Source organism: Dermacentor albipictus, chromosome 6 (genome assembly GCF_038994185.2).
Source record: "Dermacentor albipictus isolate Rhodes 1998 colony chromosome 6, USDA_Dalb.pri_finalv2, whole genome shotgun sequence".
NCBI lineage: Eukaryota > Metazoa > Arthropoda > Arachnida > Ixodida > Ixodidae > Dermacentor > Dermacentor albipictus.
In genome coordinates this window covers 68,654,019-68,669,709 of record NC_091826.1, presented here as the reverse complement: position 1 = coordinate 68,669,709, position 15,691 = coordinate 68,654,019, and the positions used below count along the sequence as shown (strand labels likewise).

General features: G+C 45.1%; 1 protein-coding gene across 3 annotated transcripts in view; it reads left to right on the top strand.

Annotated features, from left to right (window-relative positions):
• Nucleotides 1–15,012, top strand: part of LOC135910527 (protein capicua homolog) — a 42,107-nt gene extending 27,095 nt beyond the window's left edge. For 2 of the 3 annotated variants that reach the window (XM_070540788.1, XM_065442600.2), the window contains 3 exons: nucleotides 2,018–2,078; nucleotides 2,410–2,627; nucleotides 3,603–15,012. In XM_070540788.1, the coding sequence (XP_070396889.1) occupies nucleotides 2,018–2,078; nucleotides 2,410–2,627; nucleotides 3,603–3,756 (433 nt within the window). In that variant the 3' untranslated portion in view covers nucleotides 3,757–15,012. The remainder of the gene's footprint in view (nucleotides 1–2,017; nucleotides 2,079–2,409; nucleotides 2,628–3,602) is intronic. The other variant, XM_070540789.1, reaches the window with a different exon arrangement.
• Nucleotides 15,013–15,691: the final 679 nt, after the last annotated feature.

Here is a 15,691-nt window from a genome sequence, read left to right as displayed (position 1 = left end):
ACAAGGATCTAGGGCGCTCGCTGTGGCGCTTCGGGGAAAAAGTACCTAGAAACATGATACACATGAGCAGCGCATGGTGGCACAGCAGTCGAGCACTGGGCTTGAGCGTAAATAGAAACACGCCACCGGGTAGCAACTGCCCTATTAAAGTACTCCATTGTGCATTCCAGTAATTTCATATGTCTTCTGTACTGTCAGTAATCAGTGCACACATTTAAGAAAGCGTGAAGACAGATAAAGTGAACAAGGACATCTGTTTTGTCATTCTTTGTTCTCTTTGAATGTGCACAGGTGACTGAAAGCACAGATTACCTGTATGCTGAACTGCACACTCATTCATGTTTGCCGTATAATTAACACAAACTTGTATAGGTTCTGTATGCATTGCTTTTATAATTTCTGTAAATAAACTGTGCATAACGTTATATCACAGAAGTATCGAAACACATTTGGAAAGTGCTATACAATTGGCCTTATTAGCCATACATTGACAAGCTTTAGGCACACTACTTTGATATGTAAGTCTGTCATCTTAAATATATAAGCACTGAAGATACGGAAAAATTGTCATGCTGATGACAGTAGCATAAAGCTACAAAGGAAGCCCATGTGAGGTTCTCTGCTGTAGCTTTGTGCCACATTTGCATGGATGACAATTTTTCCTCTTCATGAGGCTTCCTTCATCTTTTGGATTTTTGCAGTACTCATTGGTCACTAACTAGTGATGGTCCTGCGCTTTTAGTTGAAAGGAGAAAGCTAGGCTAGTTGACTTGAATATTTACGTTATTTCAAACGTGCTTAATTCGAACTTTCTGTTTATTCGAACTGGTGCTGTTGTCCCATCAAAGCTATGTATATTCCAGTGGGCGAAAACGCCCAGTAATTCAAACCCACAAGCATTTGCGATGGTTAATTCGAACATACTGTACTCCGCCAATGCTTCCAGCAGTGCGCCAAATCACGCGACGGAGCCTCCGACTAGCATTCCTCTGACCCCTCCACAGAGGAAAAGCTTAGAATAAACTTCTCAATGCCCAGCGAGAAGAAAAAAAAAGCCATGGCGGAAATTTGTGCGCAGGCGTGTGCAGACGCGCATCACCGACTACTTCTGTTCGTGACGGGGTAGTGACTTCTGTTAGTGTTGCGGCACCGCAATGTACCCCATGGAGTCAAACGTCTGAAATTTCGGATGCAACAAAGCCTTTGCCGTTTCACCTTTCGGACTTTTTGCCATGACAGCAGGTCCGAAACGGTATTAATTGAAGCCACCGCCGTTTTGGTTATCATGCCACCTCAAGCCGGCGCTCTCATACGCAGATCCGCCGGCAGGCGTAGCCACACCACGACAAACGCTAGGCCACTCCACTTCGACGTTCGCTACCAAGCTTCTTGCTGTTTGGTGCCACGTTTTTAATTGAAATAATTCGCCGCTGCTAGCAATGGCACCGACTCCACCTTTGTAATCCTCGCCAATGTCTTCGGAGCCGGAAAGCACGGCGCATTGCGTAACACCAGTTCCTGAAAGTCCATTTCGCCCCAGTACAGAAGTTTTACGCGGTGAAGCATACCAAAAGTTTGAAGGGGCAATTGTCACGGGATGTATGTTTCCTTTTATTATACACGCGTGCACCCGCCGCCTCCTATCACAGTACAATCACCAACCCACCTAATAGCTGATTGTAATATGTAAATACGTGTGAATAAATCTTGTGGAAATTCCGACTTGTGTGTTAGCTTAGTGCACTTGTGCCGCTGCAGGTAAGTCCACCGTTCAATTAGCTTCCTTTAATTCGAACAAATTTTCGGGCCCCGTCGAGTTCGAATTATCAAGATTCGACTGTGTTTGCATCGCTAAAGACAGACACACATGCCACATGAAGAGAGGACAGCCCCTGAAGACAGGATAGCACCTGTCTGGTATTTTTCATGTTGTGTGTCTGTTTCTTAGTGCTGTAGATATGTCGAAAAATTGTGTGCTTGATTGTCTGTGTGCACTGACATTTTCTTGTCATTCCAGAGCACTGCCCCTCACTCCCGAAGACCGGTCGGCTGCGTACACGCTCAGCACCATGGGCAAAGTAAGCTGCTTGTAACTGTTTCGACATGTGTCTTTTAGAGTAGGGCGCTTTATCTATGCAGTGAAATTAAAGATGTGTGCTGTAGCGTACACAATAGAAGATGTAATCCAAGTGGTGGGATGCCGCTTGGGTTTCTACACTGTAGAAACAGTGCACGTTCTACTACCGTACTGCAGTGTCTGGCGTTGATGAAGGACTGTATTTGCTTGGAGTGCTGTTTGAAATTTTAGTTTCCTTTTTTTTTCCATGCTTCGAAGTACTTCTCAGCAAAACTGAGCATGTTGAATGCAAAGATGTTTTGCACAGAAAACAATGACCCTGTTGTTTTCAGCAGCACTGCATACCAGCACCAGCACCACCGCCTGCGCCCTCGGAACCTGCGGCTGTGTCGGCGCAGTGCTCGCCATCCAAGAAGTCTCTGAACACACGCACCCGCCACACATCATGCCCAGACCCTGCCAAGCCCCGAAGACCCATGAATGGCTTCATGCTGTTTGCCCAGAAACACCGTGGCGAGTACTCTCACATGCACCCTGGCAAGGACAACAGGTACGGGTGTCATCGCGTCCGTCATTGGGCTTGAATTTTGTATGTGCACAAGCATGGTGGGATTACGTAGACGTCCTCGAGCATTACTGTATGGACTCGCGTAGGAGCCGCGCCCCCAACTTGGCAACCCAAAATGTTTTTTTAGAATTCCATTGGAGAAGCAATCGCATTCGGTGCCCCGATACCGCATACATGCATTGGCGAATTTTTGCGCCCGGCATACTTCCGTGTGCCACTGCCAGTTGGCAAGAGCTGCGCATAGACCTCTGATGCAATAGTACATCCAGGGGTCCAGGCCATACAGTAGTTATTTGCAGTTTGCTGTGTGCAGGTGGTGCTGGCACAGCCAGCACCATTTTGACCAAAAGGTTTGGTCCAATGTATGAGCCGCACCTCATCAAAATTGTGAAAAAAAAATCGGGCCCTTGCATGAGTCTATGTAGTAAAATTTGTTAGTACTTCCGTTCTGATGTAATCATCTGTATTCAGGTCTCTGTGCTGGTGTGAACCCTTGTAATGACGTCTGCGAGCTTGTCAAGCTGCTGCATGGCATCTTTTAAACAACCCCAGGTGGTCAAAATTAATTCGGAGTCCCCCACTATTGCGTTCCTCATTATCAGATTGCAGTTTTTAGGCATAAAACCCCATAATTTCCTTTAGTAATCTTAGTTACGCTGTTAATTACTTTTAATTGATGTTGTATAAAATTATTATCTGTCATTGTCACACAAATTGTATGTTTTTGCTGCTGTTACTTGCTTTGCTTGTGGTGCGAGAAGCTTAGTCAGCCATGTGTTAGTTCTCCTTTAGCTCGTGCCATGACCGTCATACTTTGTCAGTTACTGTCAGAACTGGAAATAAACTTCTAGTTATTTAGTGTCCTTTTGAGCTATGTGGTTTGACACTACGAAACGACTTCCCCATTTGTGCATCTGTGCATCCATGTCATGAGCACTTGTAACATTGTGACCGCAGGGCCATCAGCGTGATGCTGGGCGACCAGTGGCGCAAGATGAAGTCCGAAGAGAAAAAGCTCTACTCTCAAGAAGCCAAGGTTCGTGCCGACGAGGTCAAGAAGGTCCACCCCGACTGTTGGAAGCGCAAGCGCTCCTACTCCACCAGTATCTGAACGTGCTGATCTGCCAAGCAACTCGCACGGTCTACTCTCCGGGCTTTCGCTTCTAAAGACGCCCTCGCCTTCCACTGTCAGGCTTCCCTCTCGGCAAGGACACGCTGCCTTTGAAGAAGCAGGGCATGATTTCGTTTTACCAGATGCTCAACGGGATGCGCGGAATCATGTCGCAGAGACTTGTTAAACTGTGTGGAGGTGCACAACTTCACGCAAACGCGTGGGGCCATGCAGAAAACCCCTAGTTGCGGTGAATCACGGCTACGGAAACCTGATGTTTGTACAGAAGGCAGAGGTCGCTCAGGGTCCCTATGGAGTGTTAAAAGCCTGATGCAAGAAAGCCCGTGGGTGCTTATGTGCAAGCCCATTGCTGTGAAGCCTTGCTAAAAAGGCCTGTTGGATATCAGTTGGCTCAGTTGGATATCAGTGGCAAGGCTGCATGTACTGGCTGGTTTAGAAGATTGCAACACCGGAGCAGCACCGCCTAACATCTGAAACCATACGGTGTTACATAGTGCCACGACTGTGTCGGAATCAACTGTTGCGCCTTTGTGTGTGCTTCCGACGTGGTGCAACACGTGGGGGCTGCTGGAGAAAACCACCCCTTGCAATTGTTGTGTTGTCGTCGTCTGTTCAGTATGGCGTGTCTGATGGAGCGAGACAACGGGCGGCTTACTCACTGGCTGCAGCTTCTGCTACTTGCTTTCCATTTTCTGTGCATCATATCTCCGTGGAGCCGTGCGCAGCCAGCTGTTCTTGTGTTTCCTGAGATCAGGGACTTATTTTGTTTCATGAACTGATCTTGAACCGAATTCTTGGCTTTTCTTGTGGTGCTGTCTCGCTGAACTCCGGGAGTGCTCTTGTTCATTGAACTGGTGAACTCGTGCACTCGTGCACTGGCTTTTTTAATGCAATTTCAACACAGCTGCTTTCTTCTGCTAATCATCGTCTTTCATCTGATCTGCAGTCCAGGTGATAGATTGTAGCCATTGCAAGAACGGTTGGCCTCAGCTCAACCTCGCTAGCCCTCTGGATGGCTTCCACCCCTAGTTGCTCGTTCTGAAGTGTTTCTGCGGTTTGAGGTACTGTCGTCTGCCTGCATCTATCTAGCACACATGGACGAATGAAAGGCAGAAGTGGTGTGTAGCAGACTACTCTCGGCAACATGGTTCAGCTGTGGCTTCCCTTCATGACTGTTTTGTTTTTCTCTTTTCAATGTCATCCCTCCTTTCCGTGCCTTCCCCAATGTAATCATCGGAGGTGAAATGGATGAGGGTGTGGTCGTCATGCATTGCCCCATGGTGTGTGGTAGCCCCGTGGCAAAGTCCACCTGCATTGCCTCATCTTGAATCAATATTTTACTCCTAGCTACGGGAGATCTTTTTTTGCTGTCTGGACAGTCCCTAGCTGGTTGGGGTCGCTTCCGCTGGGTAGAGTATGCTTTTGCTGGTCTCCAGGAACTTGCGCCCCGATTGTCTGGAGCATCATTTTAGGAGTAGTCCTTCTTCTAATCTCTGACTTTTCTTTTCTTTTGCCCTGCTGTTCTCCGGTTCTATATCTTTCAGCAGTCGCTCTGTGTTTGTTTGCAGTGAAAGTTTCTCTAAATGGTAGACGCCATGCTGAATGCATGCGAGCGGTTTGCATTCTTGTACATAAGATGGCCTTGATTCTTTTTCAATGTCATTGTGCAAAATGTATTGCATGTACAGGGTGAGCAATGAGGTGTTATTACTAACGGTCTTCGCTGGTCAGTTTTGGCTTAAGTTTGCGCTGCTGGCAAAGACTCACCTTGAAGTGAGCGTTACAAGGCTGGAGTTTTCTTGTCAGGTCAACTTTTTTATCTTACTTGTGCACAAAATTTATGAGAAGTGTCAATTCTGCCTAATTTGAACAGGGAATTCAACCGAAAGGTGCCCTGTATTTTTGGGTCGAATGTTTCCACGCAATGGGAAGAGCCTAAAAAAATTTTGTTAGTGAGTGACTGCTTAAATGATGAGTCTGCTCGCTGGTTAATTCTAAGCCTTGAATTTTAGGCTGACTCTAAGCTACTAACTTGACAGATTTTCAATGAAAGTGATGTATTTTCTAGCCAGGTTCTTCCAGAGCACAGTGGATATAAAAACGCTTTCTCAACAAACCCTGAAATATCAAGAACTGCATACAGAAAGTGAAAGGAGTGATGTTTGACTTTGAAGGCCCTTGGTGGCAGGAGAATCATCGAACTTCTATGTTTGTTGTTGTAGAACGGAACTTTTGGTGGATCAATTGCTGCCGAGCTACGACTGTGGCATTTGGGAAATTTGCACCGAGCTAGCTCGTCCAAAACAAACTGGCTGCTCTTCGAATTGGAACACCCTAACGGATGGTGTCACAAGCTGCTCCCATCTCGGAAAGCGCGAAATGAATTGTCGAGTGACTTTGGCACGAGTTCGCCAAGTTATGATTTATGTCCTGGTTTCAAAGCTTGCACTCCCTCTACGGGTGCTGCTGCATACGCATCTATTCGAGATGTCTTGTGCTAATGGGTTATCCCAGTTCATTAGCACAATTTGCCATATGCCGAGGGACTATGCCGCATGCCATCTGTGAGTGATGGTCGTGGGGCCTGCTGCAACGTCATGAGTGGGAAGGGCCAGGAAGGTGTAGCGATTCTATTTCAATTGTTTTGTTTTTCTCACTTTCCCACTCATCTTAGCATGTATCATGAAGATCATTCAGTCACGAGTGACAGATGACGAGATAGGAATGGTAGAGCCGAGCGAAAAGAGATCCTTTCTGCTCTAGTGGCCTAGGTTCAAGTTGTGTGCGGCCTTGATAGTCATGCACACGACACTCCTTGTTAGAGGGTGTTCTGCTTGAGTCCCTTGGGACACATTTTTCTTGTTTGTTTCCGCTGGGCCATCTTGTATCGGAAACTCGAAAGAAGGCACTCGATCGAATCGGTCTCGCATCAGCCTGTGAAATGCGCCGCCACGTAGAGATGCTGGGAAAGGCCAGACAACTTCAGGTTGCTAGTCAAGCCCTGCAGAGGCAACAGCAACAGCAACAAAAAAATAATCAAGTACAAATTTGCATTGGTCGTTTTCAAGAGACCACTGGCAAAACAAAGAGATTTTTTTTTTATTTGTATAAGGGAGAAGATAAATGAGTTTGCACCCTTTCATGTGCCAGTGTTATCGTAGTGCTCGTGCCAAAACGTTTGCGCAATGCTCGAGTCTCGCGCCGCTGCATGCACCACTGTAGAGCGCGGCATGCCCCCCCCCGCTCTTATGAAGTCACGAGAGAGTTTTTTTTGTTTTACGTACAAATGCGGGCGAGTCGTCTCTGCAAAAGCATGCCTGTGTCCATGTTATTATTATGTTTTTTAACATGCTGTTTTTTTTTTTTCTTGTAACATGTTTTTCTCTTCTTTTCACCTTCAAATAGAACAAGAAGAGGCGCAGTGCTCCAAAAACAAAAAAAAAACAATTTCTTGTTTTACGTTTGAGCCAGTCATGAATTTATATTTTGCTCCGAGAATGCTGCGCGCACAACAAAGCATAGATGAGTATTTTTGGTATCGCGAATCATCAGCGTCGTCGTGTTGATATTTTTTTCAGTCGTCTTTCTCTTCTTTGTATTTCAGAGGTGGTGGCCCGTGTTTTCCCTTGTGAGTGTGTCCATTCTTGTTGGCCATTGTTGTACAGCATGCTATAGCAGTGCGTAACTAACTTCCCCCGTGATTCCATCATGCGCTTTCTTATTTTGCATATTTTTCGGTTTCGTTGGTTTATTTGTTGACCTGTTTACCTTTTGTTACCCTCTCGCCACTTGCATGTCTTGTTTGCAGTGCTTGTATTGCTCGCATTTTAGTCCAGTTATTGCTTTTTTTTTTAAATCACTCTTGTATACCACAGACTACGTTTTGTCTGCCACTCTGGTCCTTGTTTTCTGCATAGCCTGCTCTCTGCTTCATGGATTGTCCCTTGTGCCATCACATTTATTTTTGGCCCCCTTATTACGTGCTCACTGATTGGTGTCACTTCTCCCTCCGGTGCCGTTTTATGCTTTTGCTGCAGTCCATAATATTGCATACACTTGCATTCACCAGTGTGACAGGAAGGCTTCATTGTCATGCTTGTTTTCTAGCTTCCCAGTGGCTGGAGGTATTACTGCAGTCATAAGTCGCAGGCTTTCTGCATACTTTGATCAGCTCTTTTTTTTTTAGCTTTTTAAGGCACCAGGTTTTCTCGGTTTTGCCACTGCTGTGTAACCCTCTTGCACATGGTTTTTTTACTTCAACGTTGTCCATCTCGGGCCGTATTTAGGTCACCAACTGTCATGTGCGTAATAGCTCCTTAGCGCAAGCTCATCGCATCAAAGTAGCAGTATGCTTGCCGATTCTGGGAGCCCTATTGGTGTACATACTCATTTCATCATAAACTTGTTTTTGCCATGGCCTCCGGATAAAGGTGGCGTCAATGGATGGTTTACCACAGGCCTCGTTTAAAAGCTTCTTAAACAATGACTTCCCTCTCTCGTCTGGGTTTAAATACTTCCTATGCAAGGAAATATTGCTGCTTCAAAACTACTTAGCACGTGCTCTTTCGGTGATTCAAATACTTCCACAAGGGTAAGTTGGACGTTTTAAGTTTTATACCTTACAGAAGCTTGCCTGCCATGCATGGCTGTGATGCTGATGTGAGGACCAAAGTGACGATGGGGACTGCCTCCACAAAAGAATGCTGGGCAGGGATGTAATTAAGATGTCCAGTTTGTGATGGAGGCACACCGGGAAAGCGGTTGATTTTTGGGTGTCCCTCTTCGTATTTTGCCAGCTGCCCACGATGGCATGTTTTACAGAAAAAACCTTCTTTTACTCTTAGTTGCATTTGCCTAACTTAAGTGACACTTTCTATTGACAAGTTTTTCCTGAAACCGTTTATGGCTTTGCGTATACGAAAGCCACTGTGTGTTCTCTATGTGCCAGAAGCACAACTTCTTTGATGCAGCGCAAACAAAGCGGTTGTCTGCATAACGAATGCCTGCGAGGAGACCAAGGTACAGATCTGTTTGCAGGTTGGGCTCGGAACAAGTGCAGTGAGTAGGATTTGTGGTTGCAACAATTTGTGCCAAACGATGACGCAGTCCTATGTGGAGCATAAAAGTCGCACATCATTTGAGAGATGGAGAAAAGCCTTCTTGAATTTCGAACGCACAGCTGCTCCAGGTAGCGTCGAACTTGCTTTCCACGCCATGCCTGTTAGCATCTTAGCTTTTTCATTTGCTGCTGTATGTGTTTGGTGCCGAAATAATTGTTGCACTGTTAATACATTTTGGAACAGGCTAGTAAACCTGAAAAAGAAGCAACACATTCAGATGAAAACTACCACCTGAAGTGTTTTGCACAGTAAAAGCAATATCCAGTGGGGGGTAAAGACAAAAGATATATAAATAAAGGCGTTTGGTAACAAAATGTTGTCTAAATGCATTGCAGTAATGATGCAATCAAAATTTTCGATCTGTGAATGACTTTTTGAACTCTGATGTTCATATACAGCAATACCTCGTTAACTCGAAGTAGTGAAAACCAGGGAAATTATCAAGATAAGCGGATTTTAGAGATAAGCAAAGTTGCGCAAATTGTCGTGAAAAATTTAGTTCTTTACAAAAAAATCACTACTTACCAGCTCTTCAACAGCAGCTTTTAATATTGCTTTTCATAAAGGTTTGAAAGAGAAAAAAGATAGTGTACGAGAGACGTTAACCGGCTGGGTTTTGTGACACTGCCATTTTATTACGCAGAAAAAAAACTGCGTAATGCTTGTCTGCTTTGCGGTCGCACTCGGGCCTAGAAAGGCATCTCTAGCTGCTTGATGCATCGCATGAGCCGATCTTCCCCACCGCTGCGCTGAACTATTTTGCAGCAAGTGCAGTGAATTCCTTGTTTCTGCAGACGTCGGCACCTCTCGAGGTAGTTCGTCATCGTCACCATCATCTTTAGTATGCTAGTTGATAGTGTGCCTCTACGCTCCGACTTCACGTTCGGGGAGAGCATCAGCTCTGTGATAGGCGCGGCTAAAGGAGAAAAAAAAAATAACCTAGGGACTTTAGGCACGGATGCATCGTGCGAATCTTGCAAAACGGTCCGGCGGCGGAATTTTTGTTCCACGCTCAGTCAAGATTTAGAGATAGCCGCATTTTGGCCGAAAAATACTTCGAGACAAAGGACAACAAATACATGGGACATACAGAAAATGGTTCGGTGCCATGGAAAATTTCGACTTAGCCGATTTTTCGAGATGTGTGAGTTCGAGTTAACGAGGTATTACTGTATCTGTACATGTACACACACGTTCATGCAGCCTTTGTGAAAGGTACTAAATCGTCTGTTTGGCATGTGACTGAGGGTGTGCTTAAATGTGTGTAGTGGGTGTGCTCTCGAGTCCCTGGATTACAATATGTACACTGCTCTCGGCAATAATTGAAGTGTGAGCAGCAGAATGCTTGGCTTCTTGCACAGCCTAGCACAAAACAAGTAGGCATGAAGATTCCTGACCAACTTCCAATGCTCCACGAGTGGTGTTCATAACATGTCATGTTTGATCACAAATTCTCGGGCCTACCGGTATTCACTAGGCGGTGCAAAAGCCAGCCACCCTCGTGCTCCACATTTCAAGTGTTGTGGTCGGAGGGCGTTACCACCAGGGGGCAACACTTTTCACTTTCCAACTTTTGGGGCACAATAGGAAGCACATCGGGTGTCTCAGAGTTACCCAGCGATTGTGTACCAGGTGACCCGCTTGCTTTCCTGAAAGAGACAGTACAGTACTCAACAAATGTAGTGCGATTCATATTCAAATTTATGTGCATTCAGATGTCATGATACAGTATACAGAAACTGTTGGCAACCATAGTCTATTTTCAGTGTGGGTTCCAACATAAAATCACAGTTGAGATAATGTTAGCATGTGGCTATTGGTGCCCTAATTTTGAAGTGCTGGTGAATGTTTAACTCGTGACCCGTTCAGAACATGGTAGAAGATGAAATCGAGCACCAACCCTCCGATTTGGCACTTACTGAATGTCTCGACTACACAGCATGCCTTGATTTTCGGCCGTGCTTTCTTGCACTCGCCTCCCATGTCTTGTGGGCTCTATAGCACTCTCATCTCCATTTGTCTCCACTGACTGTTATTGCTTTATTTTATTGCTGTCCAGTGATGGAAGGAAGTTAAAGCCATAAGTGGGCAACGAGAAATATGTGTCTGTCAGCCTCCCAGAAAGTGCCAGCACTTCGAAATTCGATAGCTGCTGCGAAATGTGCCATTGCAGTGTGCGCTCGATTCACACCTGTAGCTTGAAAACAAGTACACCAGCCTGTCTCTGCATATCAAGGTGCGCGGTGTTGCCGGCATTGCGGGCGGGCGCACGCACCCTGATGCACCATTACTGTCGGATGCCAGTGCTGAATTTCAATCCCATACGAGTATTTAACAATGAAAAAACTAGGTTTTGCCATGTTGATTGTGACGCCACCTCATCAGGTGAGACGATACACCTGGCTGTCTTTCCTCGTGTTTTTTGGTGGCCACACTTGAACGTCAGATGTGTTAATAGAGACTTCTAGCGTGTCCGCTATTCCGGCAAACCAGGGCGGTTTGGGCGGATTACCGGATGGTCGGGGGTGTAAACGTGAGCGGCCAGATTGGTGGCTCCAGCTGGTGGTCCAAGGCTCAACCACCTAAACACAGAGCCAATTACTATATTCTCCTTAGCTGGGGTGTAAGTTCTCGAAAGCGGCGTAATTGTGTACACAATTACGCCGCTGCCGGAAATTTGCACCAGCTGCGAAGCAGAATAAAGTAGGTTACTGCAATTTTAGCTCTGTGTTTGTCTGATTGAGCTCTACAACACCAGGCGGCTGCACCACTCCGGCTGCTCACGTTCACGCCCCTGCCCATCCGGTAATCCACCCAAACTGCCTCGGTTTGCCGGAATAGCGGACACGCTAAATGTCTCTAATCAGTGCGTTTCAGAAAACTACCTCTTGCATGTAGGTTTATGCCGCACACCAGATTAGAGAATGTAACAGTTTATCGCATTTCATTTGTTGAGCCATGTACTTGTTTCCTGTATGCACCTTGACAGTTGTTAATTCACATTTCCTGCTAATTATACGTGTTAAACCAGTGGATTATAAATTGGGTTCCCACGAAGGAGTTTCAAAGGCACGCCTGATATTGTTTGCTTGGAGAATCTCTTTGGGCACACTTGTGACATTACTGACCAAGGCAGGTATGGGGTCAAAGAAATACCGGTAAGCCATAATGTTCTGTATGATACCACCCTCCTTGGTGTGAGCATGCATCAAGCATCTATTCCTACACCTTCGTGTATAATACACACGCTTTTTCAGCGTCACCTGCATCTGGTGTAATCTCGCTCATCTGTAATATAGTAAGCTTTGCTGAACACACTGGTTCCCAGTGTACTTTATTTTGAGGGATGTTTAGCTGCAGTAAATTTGGGCAATTGGCGTAATTGAAAGTTAGCTTGTGTGTGTCATTCTAATTTCTAGTGCCAACCGATGCGTCCACCAGGGCTGTGCAAAGACGCCTTGCAAAAAGTGGCATCTGGCATTAAGCTGCCGTCGTGCCACTTTCTCTGCATGGCCACATTCCCCGGGGCAGCAACCGGAACAGGCAGTGAGACTGTGTCGCAGGGTGCAGTTGTAACAGGTTAATTGTATGCAACTGACAATGAAATGCTGACTAGCTGCAGCTTGTTTGTCAGCAAGCATGCCAGCATCACTCGTTTAACTAGTCCCGTCAATCAATTCATTCCAATGCTAGATCACCGGTGAAGTACCTGGCTACATGTGCAGTCTGTGGAAGTAGTGTCAAGAAAAGTGTTAATACTGCTGTTTTCACTGATGAAGCATGCCAGCTACTGCTTCTTGGTGCTATGCTCACAGCCACTTGCCTGCAGCAAAAGTTGGGTGTTTAGTTGCAACATGCAGTAGCTGTGAAGTTTTGGCAGCAAAAGCAGTACTCTTTTGTGAATACCTGTACAGCAGCCTTAACAGCCAACTGGAAGAAGCTGTGCAAGGACAGGGCTACACAGTATTGCATTTCTCGATGCTCTCGCCTCTTATACAGCTTTAGCGTCCCCCAAGAACCATTGCTTACTCATGTCAAACAGGCTAGCTTGTCAGGCTGTTTATTGGAGCGTTCAGGTTCTCACTCTTTTAAACTTGATTTTCACTGCAGCTCCGAGCTGTTAAAACTGTCATGAAAGTCTTTAGATGGATGAAAGCATTCTGCAATAACATTTGAAGAGTGGCGTGTGCACGTATGATCCTTTTGTAGGTTTGCCACAGATGCATGCATTTGATGTGGCATTACGCACACTTGATCAACTGTGGACAGAACAAAACTGCTTCCTGTTTTTAGGAGCCTGAAAGCAGGAGTAGCCTTATCAACAAATGAATTTTGGAACTTCTACCAGCTTGTGATTTGGGCATATAGCGCCTAAGTGGCTTGTGATGCTGTTCTTGCTTTCCTCACAAAGTTTCATGGCACACACACTAAATGGTCCCAATAAATTTTTCTAAATTGTGGAATTATCCATCTTGAGTATGTGAATGTTAGACTAGCACCACTGCAGTGTAAATACTGATGATCCCTGCCTCCAGCTGCATCTGTGTGGCTTTTCCCATGCATGTGCAGGTGGGTGAAAATAGTACCAGTAATTGTAATGGTAGAATGGTAACACCATGCCAGAGTGCTCTACTAAAAACGATCAGTCTGGGCGTCAGTGGAGGGTTAGTACATCAGAAACCACATAGAAATGAAAAGTGGGTGGGTAGACTTCACTAAAATTCCCGCACAAGCTCTTTGTAACCTTACATATAATGGCAATGTCTGGTAGAAGCTAGTTCATGGTTTATTAATAAGGAATTACACAGGCGTTTCAAAATGAGCGTACACTCAACCTGGCAACTCTCATTGTAGAGCCGTTATGTACAAAGGGAAGGACACAAATACGTGAAGATATCGCAAAACTTGTGACGGCGCCATCACACTGCAAATGCTGCACTTTGGGTTGATACCAACGCTTCATCTAGACTCCAAGAAGCAAAGGACAGTGTTATCATTTGAGTGGAATGCTTACTGGGCTTTAGTAGGGTCCCTGAGTAAGCATTTCAGAACCAGCCACTCTTGGCAGCAAATTAAGGGCACTGTAGCAGAGACTGCTTTTTCCACGAAAGCCCTTGTCACAGAAACAAGCTAGAAGCATTATTGGGTCAGTGCTGCATCAAACAAGGATGTGGCACTGTCCTCGAGGGACATTTTCCACCTTATCCTCTGGCGACGAGCATGTTCAGGGAAAAAACAGTCTTCACTCCACTGCCTTTTATTCTTTGCCGAGAGTGCCCGTTTGTGAAATCTCGGCTCTGGAATCGCCGAGGAGCAGAGGAGAGTAGAGGCTCATTTGTGAAAGCAGGCAGTTCACTTTCACTTTAGCACCTCTGTGGTGTGACCACATGTCGTGCATGAGTAACCTAGCCCAGAATTTCTGAGCAAAGCAAGCTGTCGTTTAGTGAGCGAACTTACACCAGTTACAGTTTGGCGCAGCCATCTCAAGTAGTCTTGGTAGATGGCCTTCCAAGTGAGTACCTGAGTACTATGAGGAAATATTGCGTGCATGGTCTTTCCACCCTTGGCAGCTAGTTGTCAAAATTACTACTAGGTGTCGGAATTACTGACTCCATGCTATAACTTTTCTGTTGTCTGAAGAACTTTGAGATGAGCTTTCACGGTGACAAATTATGCTACATGTAAAAGGAAAAAATGAATTTTTTGTACTGGCTGACTAGGAAAAAATATGTCAGCAGAGAACCGAATTCCTTGTTTTTTTGAACATGTGCACAGATGTGTGTTGTGTGAAAACTGTGTTGAAGTCTTGTTTTTATAATTCCTGTATCAATATTATTTTTGTCAATCAGTGTTTTTTCATTACTTGCGAGATCATGTTTGTTTTCAGGCATTTTCGGTGATTTGTTTTCATGAGCAGACTGCATGAGCTTAACTTCATGTTTTTTCGTTTTGTTTTATTGAGTCATCAGTGTGAAGCTAAAAGTGCTCAATAATGCATCTTTGTGTTCTGCACATTTGTTTGACCAATATTTGTGTGCTCAGTATGTTTAGTACGGCTGTTTGTTTGAGTCATGTTCTTTTCATCAGTAGATGTTCAGTAAAAACTTTTTTTTTATGTCTTGTCCAAGATTGCCTGCTGCTTTATTATTTTCTTATGACACATTCTTATAGAATACATTTAGTCTGAATTTATCACTTGCTACAATAAAGCAGCTCTGGCTCATCAAGTAAACCCTGAAGTGTAAAGTGCCCGACATTTTGGTAATGTTTTGCCCTAGTGTCACGGACTACTGGGTAAGTCTTTCATTGCCTTATGAACTAATTTGTCATCACATGCGACAGAGCAGACATGATTAATGTCAAAGTTAGTTTATGCATGCTGACAGACCACTTTGTTATGCTGTCTCATCTGTTCTCATATTTTTGGCTGAGTCTGTATTAAATATTCAAGGTAGGGCTTGTGCTGGCTGTATAGATTTATGAAATCTCTTAGTTCACCGAAACCTTGTTGACCTTAGAATGTTCAGTTTGTGAGCCTATGGTATTGTCGGTGTGTTTCTGCATCACTAATAACTTCACCTTGCCGACGCCATACATCAGTGCTAGAAAATTACATTCCAATATTATCAAAGCTGGGCAGTTGCAGGAAACTGAGAAGCCACACCTGAGAGCCACTCGGGGTGAAAGAGCACCTGCAGTTTTAAAAACTGCTTTGTAAACTGTATGGTTTTTAGCTCATATCGGGCACAATAAGTCATGATCACCAGTGTAACAAGACAGGAATCAAGGAAAGA